At 45.8% G+C, this 12,869-nt stretch overlaps 1 protein-coding gene across 1 annotated transcript; it reads left to right on the forward strand.

The window, feature by feature from the left end:
- Positions 1 to 9,118: 9,118 nt before the first annotated feature.
- On the forward strand, positions 9,119 to 10,087 carry LOC127036502 (olfactory receptor 52M1-like). Its single transcript, XM_050927487.1, has one exon. It carries the CDS (start codon positions 9,134 to 9,136, stop codon positions 10,085 to 10,087), a length of 954 nt encoding a protein of 317 aa, XP_050783444.1. The 5' UTR covers positions 9,119 to 9,133.
- Positions 10,088 to 12,869: the final 2,782 nt, after the last annotated feature.

The following is a 12,869-nucleotide window of genomic DNA, read 5'->3' on the forward strand; positions in this document are numbered from 1 at the left end:
TGGGCTCCCAGCAAAGAGGATAAACCGGGAGGGGGATGAACAGCAGGGGACTGGAATGAAGGGTGGGGGAGGACGAGTGTGTCACAGGCAAGGGACAGAAAACAGCGCAGGCTCAGAAGCAACCAGACTGGCAGCAACGCCTGCACCATAAGACAAGGATGAGGCAAGCAAACTAACCTGGGGCTTACAACGAACGAGGCCTCTCAAAAAACAGGGCAGGGAAAAATGCCGTGGACAGGGGGTGGGCGGGGCAGGAAGCAAAGGAAAGGGGGGAAACAGCTGCTAGCACAGGGCAGATGGCGACGCAGGGAAAAGGGAGCCCACCAGCCAAAGCAGCAGGGGAGGGAGGGCAAGTCCAAGAGAGGGAAGTGGAAATGCGCACCCATGGGCACCCGAAAAACAAGTGCCCCGTCAAGGTTTTTTCCCCACTTTGAACTTTAGGGTACAAGAAGTGGGGGCCTGCATGAACACCTCTAAGCTTAATTACTAGCTTAGGTCTGGTACGCTGCCACCAGCCAGAATTTAGTGTCTGGCACACTTTCTGTTCCCCCAAAACCTTCCCCTCCCTGGGGAACCCAGACCCAAACCCCTTGGGTCTTAAAACAAGGAGAAATTAACCATCCTCTCTCCTTTCCCTCCACCAATCCCTGGTGAGTTCAGACTCAATCCCTTGGATTTCAAAACAAGGAAAAATCAATCAGGTTCTTAAAAAGAAAGCTTTTAATTAAAGAAAGAAAAAAAGTTAAAATTATCTCTGTAAAATCAGGATGGAAAATGCTTTACAGGGTACTCAGATTCATACAGACTAGAGGGACCTCCCCGGCCCCAGCCTTAGATTCAAAGTTACAGCAAACAAAGGTAAAAATCCTTCCAGCAAAGGGACACAATTACAAGTTAAGAAAACAAATATAAGACTAATTCGCGCTGCCTGTGTGGCTATTACTTACAATTTTGAAACACGAAAGACTGATTCAGAAAGATTGAGAAAGCCTGGAATCATGTCCCGTCCCTCTCAGTCTCGAGAGTGAACAACAAACCAAACAAAAAGCACAAACAAAGACTTCTCTCCACCAAGATATGAAAGTATCTTGTCCCTCTATTGGTCCTCTGGTCAGGTGTCAGCCAGGTTTACTGAGCTTCTGTCATAAACTGATTGTTAAGGGTTAATGTCTCTTGTACCTGCAAAGAGTTACAAGCAGGGAACTGGACACCTGACCAGAAGACCAATCAGAAGACAAGATACTTTTAAATTTGGGTGGAGGGAAGCTTTTGTGTGTGTTTTTTGTCCGTTGTGTGTTCTTCTCTCGGAGGGTCAGAGAGAGACCAGACATTACTACAGGCTCTCTAAGTTTCTTTTCAAATAGTAAGTAAAAACAGGCGGTTTAGGCTTTTTGATTGTTTTACTCTATTTGCAATTGTGGATCTGGCTGGTTAACTTTTATATGTGTAGTTGCTGGGAATATTTTGATTTGTATTGGTACTGGGGGGAAAGTCTCTTTCTGGTGTCTGTAAGCTATAGGACCCTATAATATTTACATCTTGAAGTTACAGAGGTAATTCTTTACTTTTTCCTTTCTTTTATTAAAAGATTTCTTTTTAGAGAACCTGATTGATTTTTTTTTCTTGTTTCCCTTGCTTTATTCCAGGGGATTGGGATAACTCACCAGGACGGGTGGCGGAGACGGGAGGGTGGAGAGATAGAATCTCTCTCTGTTTTCCTTGAATCTGTTTGCCTTTTTGTGGAAGGGAAGGGAGATGCTTCTCTATATGGTGATTTAAGAGGTTGGATCAGTATCTCTCAGGATAGCCCGGGGAGGAAAAGGTGGGGTAATGGTTTATTTCTCCTTGTTTTAAGAAACCAAGGGATCTGGGTTCTTGGGGTCCCCAGGGAAGGTTGGGGAGGTCAGGGTGCCCCAAAACACTATATTTTTGGGTGGTGGCAGTGTTATCAGATCTAAGCTGGTAATTAAGCTTAGAGGATTCAGGTGCTAGTATCTCATTTTCTGAACTCTAAGGTTCAGATCTGAGAGGGAATGCTATGACAGCTTCTTAACCCTTTACAGGTAAAAGAGACATTAACCCTTAACCATCTGTTTATGACAGCCCCCTTGCTGCTGCTCCTGTCCCAAGATGGGGGAAAGGACAGAGCAAACTGCTGGGCTAGGGAATGGAGAGCAGAGCCAGGTGGTAATAGGGAAGATGGAGGGGGTGGTGGTGGTGGCAGTAGGGGAGCGGAAAGGCCACGGGGAGGGCTCCACGCCACTGCCCCAGCTCCCCGCTACAACGGCACCTGCTACCACAGAAGCAAGGATGTTACAAACCCCCTCCACAAAGCAAGGCCTCCTCCTCTCCCAGCTCAGCCTCAGCAGCAGCAACAGGCTCTTCAGCAGCACCACCAGCAGCAGCAAAGACAACAGCAACCCAGCCAGAGGAGGCCTCACAAATGATGGGAAAAATGGGGCCTTGCTCTCCGCTCTGAGGGTCACACCAGCAGGGTCCTCCCCACAGCAGTAGCAGCAGCCAGGAGGGCAACCCCCACCCGGGAAGGAGGACGGCTGCCCCACATCAGTGAGGGATACCCCTGATAACTCAGGTCCCAGCCGCATGGCACTGAGTGTCACTTCAATTGGCTCAGCATCCGGTAGCGGGGTGCCATCCACGGACGGGTTGGTGGAAGAGTCCAGGGGTTCCTCGGAGGCAGGAGCGGAAGCAGCGGGTAGGGGAAGGGAGCATGGGGAAAGAGGGGGCTGGGATGAGGTTGCCCAGATTGAGGCCCGCTGGCAGAGGGTCGTCCTCCCCCTGGGTTACTGGACTCAGGGCCTCGATCTCGTCAAAAATGGAGGGAAGATCACACCCCACCAACCCAGGGAACCTCTTCACTGGTGCCCAAAGCGACGTTCACCTCGGGGCTCGCAAGGGCCTCGGGTGACAAGGGGTCAGGAGAGGCTCTATCAGAGGCCTCCTCAAGGAAGGACTCGGGGGACGGGCGGTGCTACCCTCCATTGCTGCCCCATGATCCCCAGCTGGCTCCAGAGGATGGGATTCCCCTGGGGGTAAGGCAGAAGGCTCGGTGTTATTGGCCCCCTCCCTGGTTCTGCATCAGATGGGCGGAGCGGAGCCTGAGCCTTCCGCTTGCCCTGCTTCCCCTGAACTAGAACCCAGCCTTCCATGGTATCCTCGGTGTCGAGCCAGGGGACGGGGTGGTGGCACGGGAACTTCGGGAGGTAGTGGTGGGGCAGCATGAGGGAGGCTAAACTCCCCCCAAGGTGGGACCTTTCCCATGCCTTCCAATAATCCTGCTGCACCCTCCTCCATAGACCCCACCAGACTGCACACAGCGGAGTTGGGGCTCTCCCACTTGTCTGGGTGCTCTAGGGGGTGCCCCTAGGGCCTGACTGGGAGCAGTTGTGGGCTGGGGAGGAGGAGGGGCAGGTCCAGGTGCCAGGAAGCCAGGGGGGCCGGCAATGATGGGGCTGGTACCTTGCCGGGGCTCATGGATTCCCAATGCTCCTCCATGCCAGGCCAAAGGGCAGTCCCTCCGGACATGCCCCATCACCCGGCAGAGGTAGCACTGGGCCTTCACCACAGAGTAATGCATCTGGTAACAGGCCCCTTGGTAGGGGACCAGAAAGGACACCTCGAGCACCTCACCATCATGTGCAGCCGGCTGGAGTCTCTTTATTATTAGTTCACCAGTGTCAAGTGAAAGTTTTCATGTAACTGGGTGCCTCTCTGTCTGAGTTTTACAATATCTAGGGAAGATGGTGGCTTCCCACATCCTCACAATGTGAGACGGGGGTACAGACTGGCATGCAAGAGGGCTCAGTGGTTGCACCCCAGAGAAGTCTGTCACACCCACCAATGAACAAGTCCTTCTAGACCATTTACCTCTTCTCATGCGCTCAGTTACTGACAGAGAGACCGTGCTTATGGCAGAGAAGTCAGGACTCTCCGGTTCTGTCTGTCATTCTCTCTGTGACCTTGGCCACAGTCCCTTTGCCTCTGTTTACCTATCTGTATATTGGGGATGTGTTCATAGTGACATGCCTTTGCTAAGAGTTTTGAAGATTCTTAAATGTAAGGTGCTGCACAGTATGATAACAGGTACTGATGAGAATTACATATCTCTGATACCTTAACAAAAGCTCTGTGTAGCTGCAGAAAGTGTTAATGTCTCCCCTTGGTCATCTTTTCCATTACTGTCTATCTACTGTCTATTCATCCAAACCTGGGCATTTACAGGATATCAAGCCCTTTGAAGACAGAGACATTATCCCTCATTTTCTTACTAATCAACTATAATTGTTCAATATACACAAATACACAGAGCAGCTAGTTTCTCTCTGAGTCAGCACAGAGCCCCAGAGTTCTCATCTCCCTTTGGGAAGGGCCCTTACTTACTGTTTACACAGAAGTGCAGACATGGAAAGAGAGAGATTGGCTAGAGTATCTCCAGTCTCTGACCTGTTTACAGTCAGATGCTGTTTCTCCCTAAGAGACTGAGCGAATTCTCCTGGGATTGCACACAGCCATATTATAAAGAGTGCAGATATCTGTGTCTTCTTTTGTTGTCTGATGTTGCTGCAGATGCTGGGGTGAGAAAGGTGTGGGACACAGATATATGAGAGGGATTCCCAGGATTCCATCTCAGGATTCACAGGTACTGCATCTCTTGCCAAGGAGCTCAGCAGCTCAACAAACCTAATGTAATGGGTGTGGGGTGGGATAGAGTGTAAGTCTGTGGTCCTTTCTGCTCTGCACCCCCAGTAAACATCTCAAAGACCTTGCTAAGGGGGATGAGCTTTCTCCAGTATCACATGCCAAAATATCACCTTTTGCTGTGGCTCCCCAGCTGGTTGATGGCCTTTGGTCCAAGGTGGCTGCATTTCAGTGAAAAGGGAATCCTCCAGGATGAGGGATATTAGTAGATGTATAACATAAGGTCAAATTCTTAGGCTGTGGCCCTTAGTTTACTCAGACCTCACAGAGGCAATTCTGCCCTTGGAGTAAGAACTGAGAAAAGACCTCAGGAGTCCTCTCTGTGTTAATGCACAGACACTATCACCACCTCCTCTTTCATCTCAGGACTCTGGCTATTAATAAGGGATGGGGGCTGTTATCTGATTTTTATCTGCTGGAAAGAATGGAGGTGCTAGGGCTCCTCACTGGAACAATGATAAGAATTTTTCAACATGAGCAAGACGTCTTCTCTGCTAGTTTCATTCTAAAAGTCAGCAGAAATGTTATCACTGAAACTTTAAAAAAAATATCAGCTTGAAGCAGACACCTCACATGGGAAATTTCAGTCCAAATGCTTAACATTTGACAAACCTATGAGCAACTGAGAATGAAGTCTCATAATTGAAGGTGTCAGACAGCCTTAACTAAAGTTAGTGCCACCAGCACCTCCCTCAATGGCAATTCATTTGTGAGTCCTATTCGCTTAAGCTCTTTGTTCCAATAAATGTCTGTGTCAAAGAGTTCACCAGGTCAAATATATATTATGTAAATAATTTTATTTGGTCAGTGTTATAGGTTCAGACTGTCAATGTAATTGAAAGTTCCCTTATGCACCAATGTTAAAAGTCTAAAAAATAAAATGGGTGAACTAAGTGCCTCATATTAAATGAAGATATTGATATAATAGGCACAACAGAAACTTGGTGGAATGACAATAATCACGGGGATACAGTAATACCAGAGTACAAAATATATTGGAAAGATAGAAGAGCTTGTGCTGGTGGTGAAGTGACATTATATGTGAAAAAAAGTATGGAATCAAATGAAGTAAAAATCATGAATGAATCAAACTACATCATAGAATCCCTATGGATGGAAATTCCATGCTCTAATAGTAACAGTATTGTGGCAGGGAAATATTACTGACCACCTGACCAGGACAGTGCTAGTGAAATAAAAAAAACCCTCAATAATAAGGAAGATTCCAATTATCCCCATATTGATCAGGTACATGTAACCTCAGGACAGTATGCAGTTGACACCACTTGGAACAGCTGGTCCTGGAACCCACCAGAGAAGGGACAATTCTTGATTTAGACCTAAGTGGAGCACAGGATCAGGTCCATAAGGTGAATATAGCTAGACCGCTTGGTGATAGTGACCATAATATAATTAAATTAAATATCCTTGTGCCAAGAAAAACTCCACAGCAGCCCAACACTGTGGCATTTAATTTCAGAACAGGGAACTATGCAAAAATTAGGAGGTTAGTTAAACAGAAATTAAAAGGTACAGTGCTAAAAGTGCAATCTCTGGAAGCTGAATGGAAACTTTTTAAAGACACCCTAAGAGAGGCTCAACTTGAATGTATACCCCAAATTAAAAAAAAACCAAAAACATTGTAAGAGAACCAAAAAAGAGCCACAGCGGCTGAACAAAAAAGAGAAAGAAGCAGTGAGAGGCAAAACAGCATCCTTTAAAAAGTGGAAGTTAAATCCTAGTGAGGAAATAGAAAAGAGCATAAACAGTGGCAAATGTTGTATAAAAAATACAATTAAGAAGGCCAAAAAAAAATTCATGAAAAGTCAAAGAATCAAAAAGTAATAGCAAAAAATATGTAAGTACATGAGAAGCAGGAAACCTGTTAAACAACCAGGTTGACCATCCAGGTACTAAAGGAGCACTCAAGGATGATAAGGCCATTGCGGAGAAACTAAATTAATTCTTTGCTTCGATCTTCACAGCTGAGGATGTGAGAGAGATTCCCAAACCTGAGCCATTCTTTTTGGGTGACAGATCTGAGGAGCTGTCCCAGATTGAAGTGTCATTAGAGGAGGTTTTGGAACAAATAGATAAATTAAATAGCAATAAGTCACCAGGACCAGATGGGATTCACCCAAGAGTTCTGAAGGAACTCAAATGTGAACTTGCAGAAGAATTAACTGTAGTCTGCAACCGATCATTTGAATCAGCTTCTGTTGCAAATGATTAGAGCTGGAGGATAGATAATTTGACACCAATTTTTAAAAAGGGCTCCAGAGGCGATACCAGCAATTACAGACTGTAGGCCTGACTTCAGTACCAGGCAAACTGGTTGAAACTATAATAAAGAACAATATTGTCAGACATATAGATGAACATAATTTTTGAGGAAGAGTCAACATGGTTTCAGTAAAGGGAAATCATGCCTCTCTAATCTATTAGAATTCTTTGAGGGGGTCAACAAGCAAGTGGACAAAGGGGATCCAGTGGACATAGTGTACTTAGGTTTTCAGTAAGCCTCTGACAAGGTCCCTCACTAAAGGCTCTTCAGCAAAGTAAGTTGTCATGGGATAAAAGGGAAGGTGCTCTCATTGATTGGTAACTGTTAAAAGATGGGAAACAAAGGGTAGGTATAAATGGTCAGTTTTCAGAATGGAGAGAGATAAATAGTGGTGTCCCCCAGGGATCTGTTCTGAGACCAGTCCTAGTCAGCATGTTCATAAATGATCTGGAAACAGGGGTAAACAGTGAGGTGGCAAAATTTTCAAATGATACAAAATTACTAAAGATAGTTAAGACCCAGGCAGACTGTGAAGAGCTAATAAATGATCTCTCAGAACTGGGTGACTGGGCAACAAAATGGCAGATGAAATTTAATGTTGATAAAAGCAAAGTAATGCTCAGTGGAAAGCAGATTCCCAACTCTACATATAAAATGATGGGGTCTAAACTAGCTGTTATCACTTAAGAAGGAGAGCTCAGAGTCATTGTGGATAGTTCTCCACTCAATGCACAGCGACAAGCAAAAAAGCAAACAGAATGCTTGGAATAATTAAGAAAAGGATAGATAAAAGGGGAGAAAATATCATATTGCCTCTATATAAATCCATGGTACGCCCACATATTGAATACTGGGTGCAAATGTGATAACCCCATCTCAAAAAAGTTATATTGGAATTGGAAGAGATTCAGAAAAAGGCAACAGAAATGATTGGGGTACAGAATGGTTCCCTTATGAAGAGCGATTAGTAAAACTGGGACTTTTCAGCTTGGAAAAGTGACGGTTGGGGCAGATATGATTGAGGTCCATAAAACCATGACTGGTGTAGAGAAAGTAGAAAAGGAAGTGTTGTTTATTCCTTCTCATAACAAAAGAACTAGGGATAGGGTGACCAGATGTCCCAATTTTATAGGGACAGTCCTGGTTTTTGGGTCTTTTTTCTTATATAGGGTCCTATTACCCCCCATCCAATCCCAATTTTTCACATTTGCAGTCTAGTTGCTCTAACTAGGGATTACCAAATGAAATTAATAAACATAAGATTTAAAACAAATAAACGTAAGTATTTCTTCATACAACGCACAGTCAACCTGTGGAACTCCTTGCCAGAGGATGTTGTGAAGGCCAAGAGTATAACATGGTTACTCCACATCAAGAAAACAGGAAGAGGAATTTCAAAATTCCTGGGCATTTAAAAGGGGAAGGGTGGAAGGTGTTTACCTGGATGCAAGGAAGCAGAGTTCAAACTTTTGACCAGAGTGGTGAGGATGTGCATTGTGGGACATCTTCCTAAGGCCTATTGCTGTGATAAAATCAATTGCAAGCATCTACACTGGCACTTCAGTGACAAAACTTTTGTGTAAAAATCCTTACAACTCTCGTCAAGATAGTTTAATTGTGTGACTGAAACTGATGAATTCCATTATCAAAAGTGGCTTTGCAGAGTGTAGACCTCCACTGTTTTTTTTTCACCAAAAGCTGCCTTTGGGCGAAAAAAACTTGGCAGTGTAGAATAGGTCTAAGGAACAATGACGAATAACCAGTATCCACACTGATGTTTCCAGCAGTTGTCTGTTGTGGTTTCCCACACCATGACATCTAGGAATTATTGAAGCACAGAGCACCATAAAATATGCAATTGACATTAGTAGGGTCAGTTCTCTATAATTCTTATCTCTGAATAACGAAAATGTCATTTTTCAATGTGTGAAGATCAACCAATTTGCTTCACCCATGAGAATATCCCCCAGTAGTGCATACAGTGTTTCATATTAACAATGTCTCTCCATCCTGGCATTTGTACTGTGACCATCATCCTAGGCCTGGACAAAAACGAGAAGTTGTGGGAACATACAGTACATCCAGGAGACACAGTTCTGTCTCAGAGTTGGACACCTTCTACCCTACTCCATGTCAGATTCCAACATAATCAACTTCACCAACTTCACCAACTCCACCTTCATCCTGCTGGGCATTCCTGGCCTGGAGGCAGCCCATGTCTGGATCTCCATCCCCTTCTGCACCATGTACACCATAGCTGTCTTGGGAAACTTCATCATCCTGTTCATTGTGAAGAGGGAACCAAGTCTCCATGGGCCCATGAACTATTTTCTCTGCATGCTGGCTGTCACTGACCTCGTCCTGTCCACATCCATCCTGCCTAAAATGCTGGCAATCTTCTGGTTCAATTCCAGAGAGATCGATTTCAGTGCTTGCCTCACCCAGCTGTACTTCATTTACTGCTTCTCAGCGATGGAATCTGGGATCTTTGTGGCCATGGCTTTTGATCGCTATGTGGCCATCTGCCATCCCCTGAGACATTCCATCACCCTGACAAACCCCGTGGTGGCCAAGATTGGCCTGTCCGTGGTGCTGCGCGGCATCATACTCATACTGCCCTATCCCTTACTGGCAAGGCAGTGGCTATATTGCAGAACCAACGTCATCTCCCACTCATACTGCGAGCACATTGCAGTGGTGAAACTGGCCTGCACCGACATCCGCATCAGCAGTTACTACAGCCTCTCTGTGGCATTCTTTGTGATTGGTCTGGATGTGTTTTTTATCACTATGTCCTATACCCAGATCCTCAGGGCCATCTTCAGCCTCCCCACAAAGGATGCCCGGCTCAAGACTTTTGGGACCTGCGGCTCTCACCTCTGTGCTATCTTAACATTTTACATTCCAACTCTTTTCTCCTCCCTCCTGCACCGTTTTGGCCACAATGTGCCCCTGCATTTACACATTCTCATTGCCAACATGTACCTCCTTGAGCCTCCTATGCTAAACCCCGTCATCTATGGGATGAGGACCAAACAGATCCGCGACAGGCTGCTCTGGCTCATTACTCATAAAGGCACCTAATATTTTCTCCTGGTGCTCTGGCTCTCACATCGAGCAGAGCTTGCTAGTGATATGGTGCTGGGCTCTCTTCCCTGAATCACCTACTGGACAGTCAAAGTGACGTTAATCCTTTCCTGGCCTTGCTGTGCTGTGTCAGTGTGACAGACTGGGGAATCGGTCTGTATAGAACTCATTAACTTATAGGGTTGCCTCCTTTCTAATTTCTGTTAACTGGATCCCTGAGGTCCTTCCCACTTCTTTCACCAAGGTCCCACCCCTGTTGCTCAATCCTCTCCTCCTCTCCTCCTATCATTCACTGGACCATTATGACCTCCCACCCACCTTGATGCATTTGCACTTCCCAGGGCCAATTAGGCTCTTGAAATCTTATGTTTTTAAAAGAAAATGTAGCAATTAGCTTACAGGAATAATGTATCCCATTCTTATATTCAAGTAATAGAATTATATTAATAATCCACTTACTCTGCTCTAATACTAACATGTTCTGACGTTTTTTGGGCTAGTCACTTAAGGGCAGTGGTTAGGTTTAAAGTTTTAATGTATATTCTTACTTTGTTACTAACTCTGCACAAATAGAGAGACCCCATCAGGCCTCTTGGGTTCTTTCTCAGCTCTGGGAGGGGAGTGGGGTACAGTACGTTAAGGCAGGGGGGAAGATACATCTGGGGTCTATATAACATCAGATACTGGGTAAGACAAGTGGTCTATCTAGCCTCGTATCCTATCTCACAAGAGTGCCCAATACCAGATCCTTCAAAGGGAATGAACAGAGCTGGAATATTCTGAATGATCCATCCCCCATTGCACGGTCTCAGCTTCTGGCAAACAGAGGCAAGGGACACACAGAACATGGCATTGGCTCCCTGCTAATAACTATTTATGGACCTACCTTTCATTAACTTACCTCGTTCTTATTGGAGCCCTGATATAGCTTTGGCCTTCACAACATCACCTGGCAAAGTGTTCCACAGGTCAACTGTGAAGAAATCTTTCCTTTGGTTTGTTTTAAATCTGCTGCCTACTAATTTCATTGGCTGACCCCTAGTTTCTGTGTTATTTGAAGGAGTAAATATCATTTTCTTATTGAATTTTTCCAAACCACTCACGATTTTATTTACACTCTCATATCCCCCCTTAGTCATCTCTTTTCAAAACCGAAAAGCCCCAGTCATTTTAATCTCTCCTCATATGGAATATCAGTTGGGTCAATTAGCCTATTAGTTGCATAAACCTTTCTGATCCTGTGTCATAACTAATAACTCACATTTGATTATATGAACCATCTGTACCCTTATGTCTTTTGGCTTTTACTGTACTCTTTGCTCACACTCCTTTTGCTACGGGGCAGGAAGCTGGGGTGGAGGCATCTGTCAATAAATAGGATGGTCATTAAAGACACTCAGAGCATATAGAGAATTGCCTGAACAAAACAAACCAGTAACTGCATTCCAAATAGAACCAGCTTTCTTCTGCTTCTCTGTGGACTGGGGGAGATATATCTATCTCATAGAACTGGAAGGGACCTTGACAGTTCATCAAATCCAGTCCCTTGTCTTCACTAGTAAGACCAACTACTGAAGTTGCCCCAGATCCCTAAATGGCCCCTTCAAGGGCTGAACTCACAACCTTGGGTTTAGCAGGCCTATGCTCAAACCACTGAGCTATCCCACGCCCACATGGGTGGGTATGGAACCTCCCCAGAAGAGGGAATAGAGAGAAGAACGGTTGGTCCAGTCTTTCAAAAATACAGAGAATGGATGATTCAGAAGAAGCTGAGGCAGGAGAGAGGCACAAGGGCAGCAGAGGAGACTCTTTTGTACAGGGCTCTGGCTGCAGCAGAGACTGACTCCAGCTAGAGTTGAAATCATGACTTGAAGGAGTTTGACCCTGGATATTCAAGAGGGCTGTGACCAAATCCCAAAGAATGTTCCAGGGTGGTGAGAACACTGAGGCAGGTGTTGCATTGTCTTTTCCTAGATCTCATATCTCTTGTGCTGTCCAAATTAGAAGAATAGTTTTAGCAACCCCTTTTGCAAGCCCCATTTGCAAGTCTGTTTGCTTTAAGGACCATGTGCCCCAAAGGACAGAAACTGGACACAGTATGTGCCGAAGGGGGAGTTTTGGGAAGGGTGCGCTGAACCAACTGTAGAGTTTATGGGAGATGGGCCAAAGCTAGTCTCGGGTCCTTGGTGTTTGGTGCACAGATCTCAAATCCCAGAGGGAGGCACTAGAATGGAAGCTGCACCCTGAGAGTGGGCCTGGAAACCCAGAGCCAGAGGCAAGGCCTCAACGTGGCTCGGGCTCAGGAAATCTTAAAACACACAGGGATCCAGCATGTGGAACGCAGACAAAGTCATCCATTGGGGGTCCAGCAGCTGGAGCTTGAGCAGGGCCATGACAGCAAACCTGGAGCTGCTACACGGATGCTAGGGGACTGTGTGTGGAAGGGGAGTGGGGTTGGGTGCGGAGGTGTCCACAAGATGTTCTCTTCACTCAGATGTGACTCCCCTGCCCTCAGTGTTTACCTGAGTGTTCTCATTCCCGGACAGATCCAGTCAGGCTCCCTGAGGAAATGTTTCCTGATCCAGACAGTGCCAGCTTGGAGCGAGGGAGGGTTTTTTTCTCTCCATTGGAAAGTCCTCCCCAGAATGGAAGAGGCAGGAAATCCCTGTTCTAGTGGATTCCATCTCAACGCTCTCTCTCTGCATTTCCTCCATCTCTCCCTTTCCTTTGTAACTCCTCCCCCCCCACACCTCCCTCTCTCTCTGCCACTTCTGATGTG

The sequence above is a fragment of the Gopherus flavomarginatus genome, chromosome 1 (genome assembly GCF_025201925.1).
Source record: "Gopherus flavomarginatus isolate rGopFla2 chromosome 1, rGopFla2.mat.asm, whole genome shotgun sequence".
NCBI lineage: Eukaryota > Metazoa > Chordata > Testudines > Testudinidae > Gopherus > Gopherus flavomarginatus.

Excerpts from the sequence above, each read along its gene's own strand:
- LOC127036502 (XM_050927487.1), top strand. The coding sequence starts at position 9,134 with ATGTCAGATTCCAACATAATCAACTTCACCAACTTCACCAACTCCACC.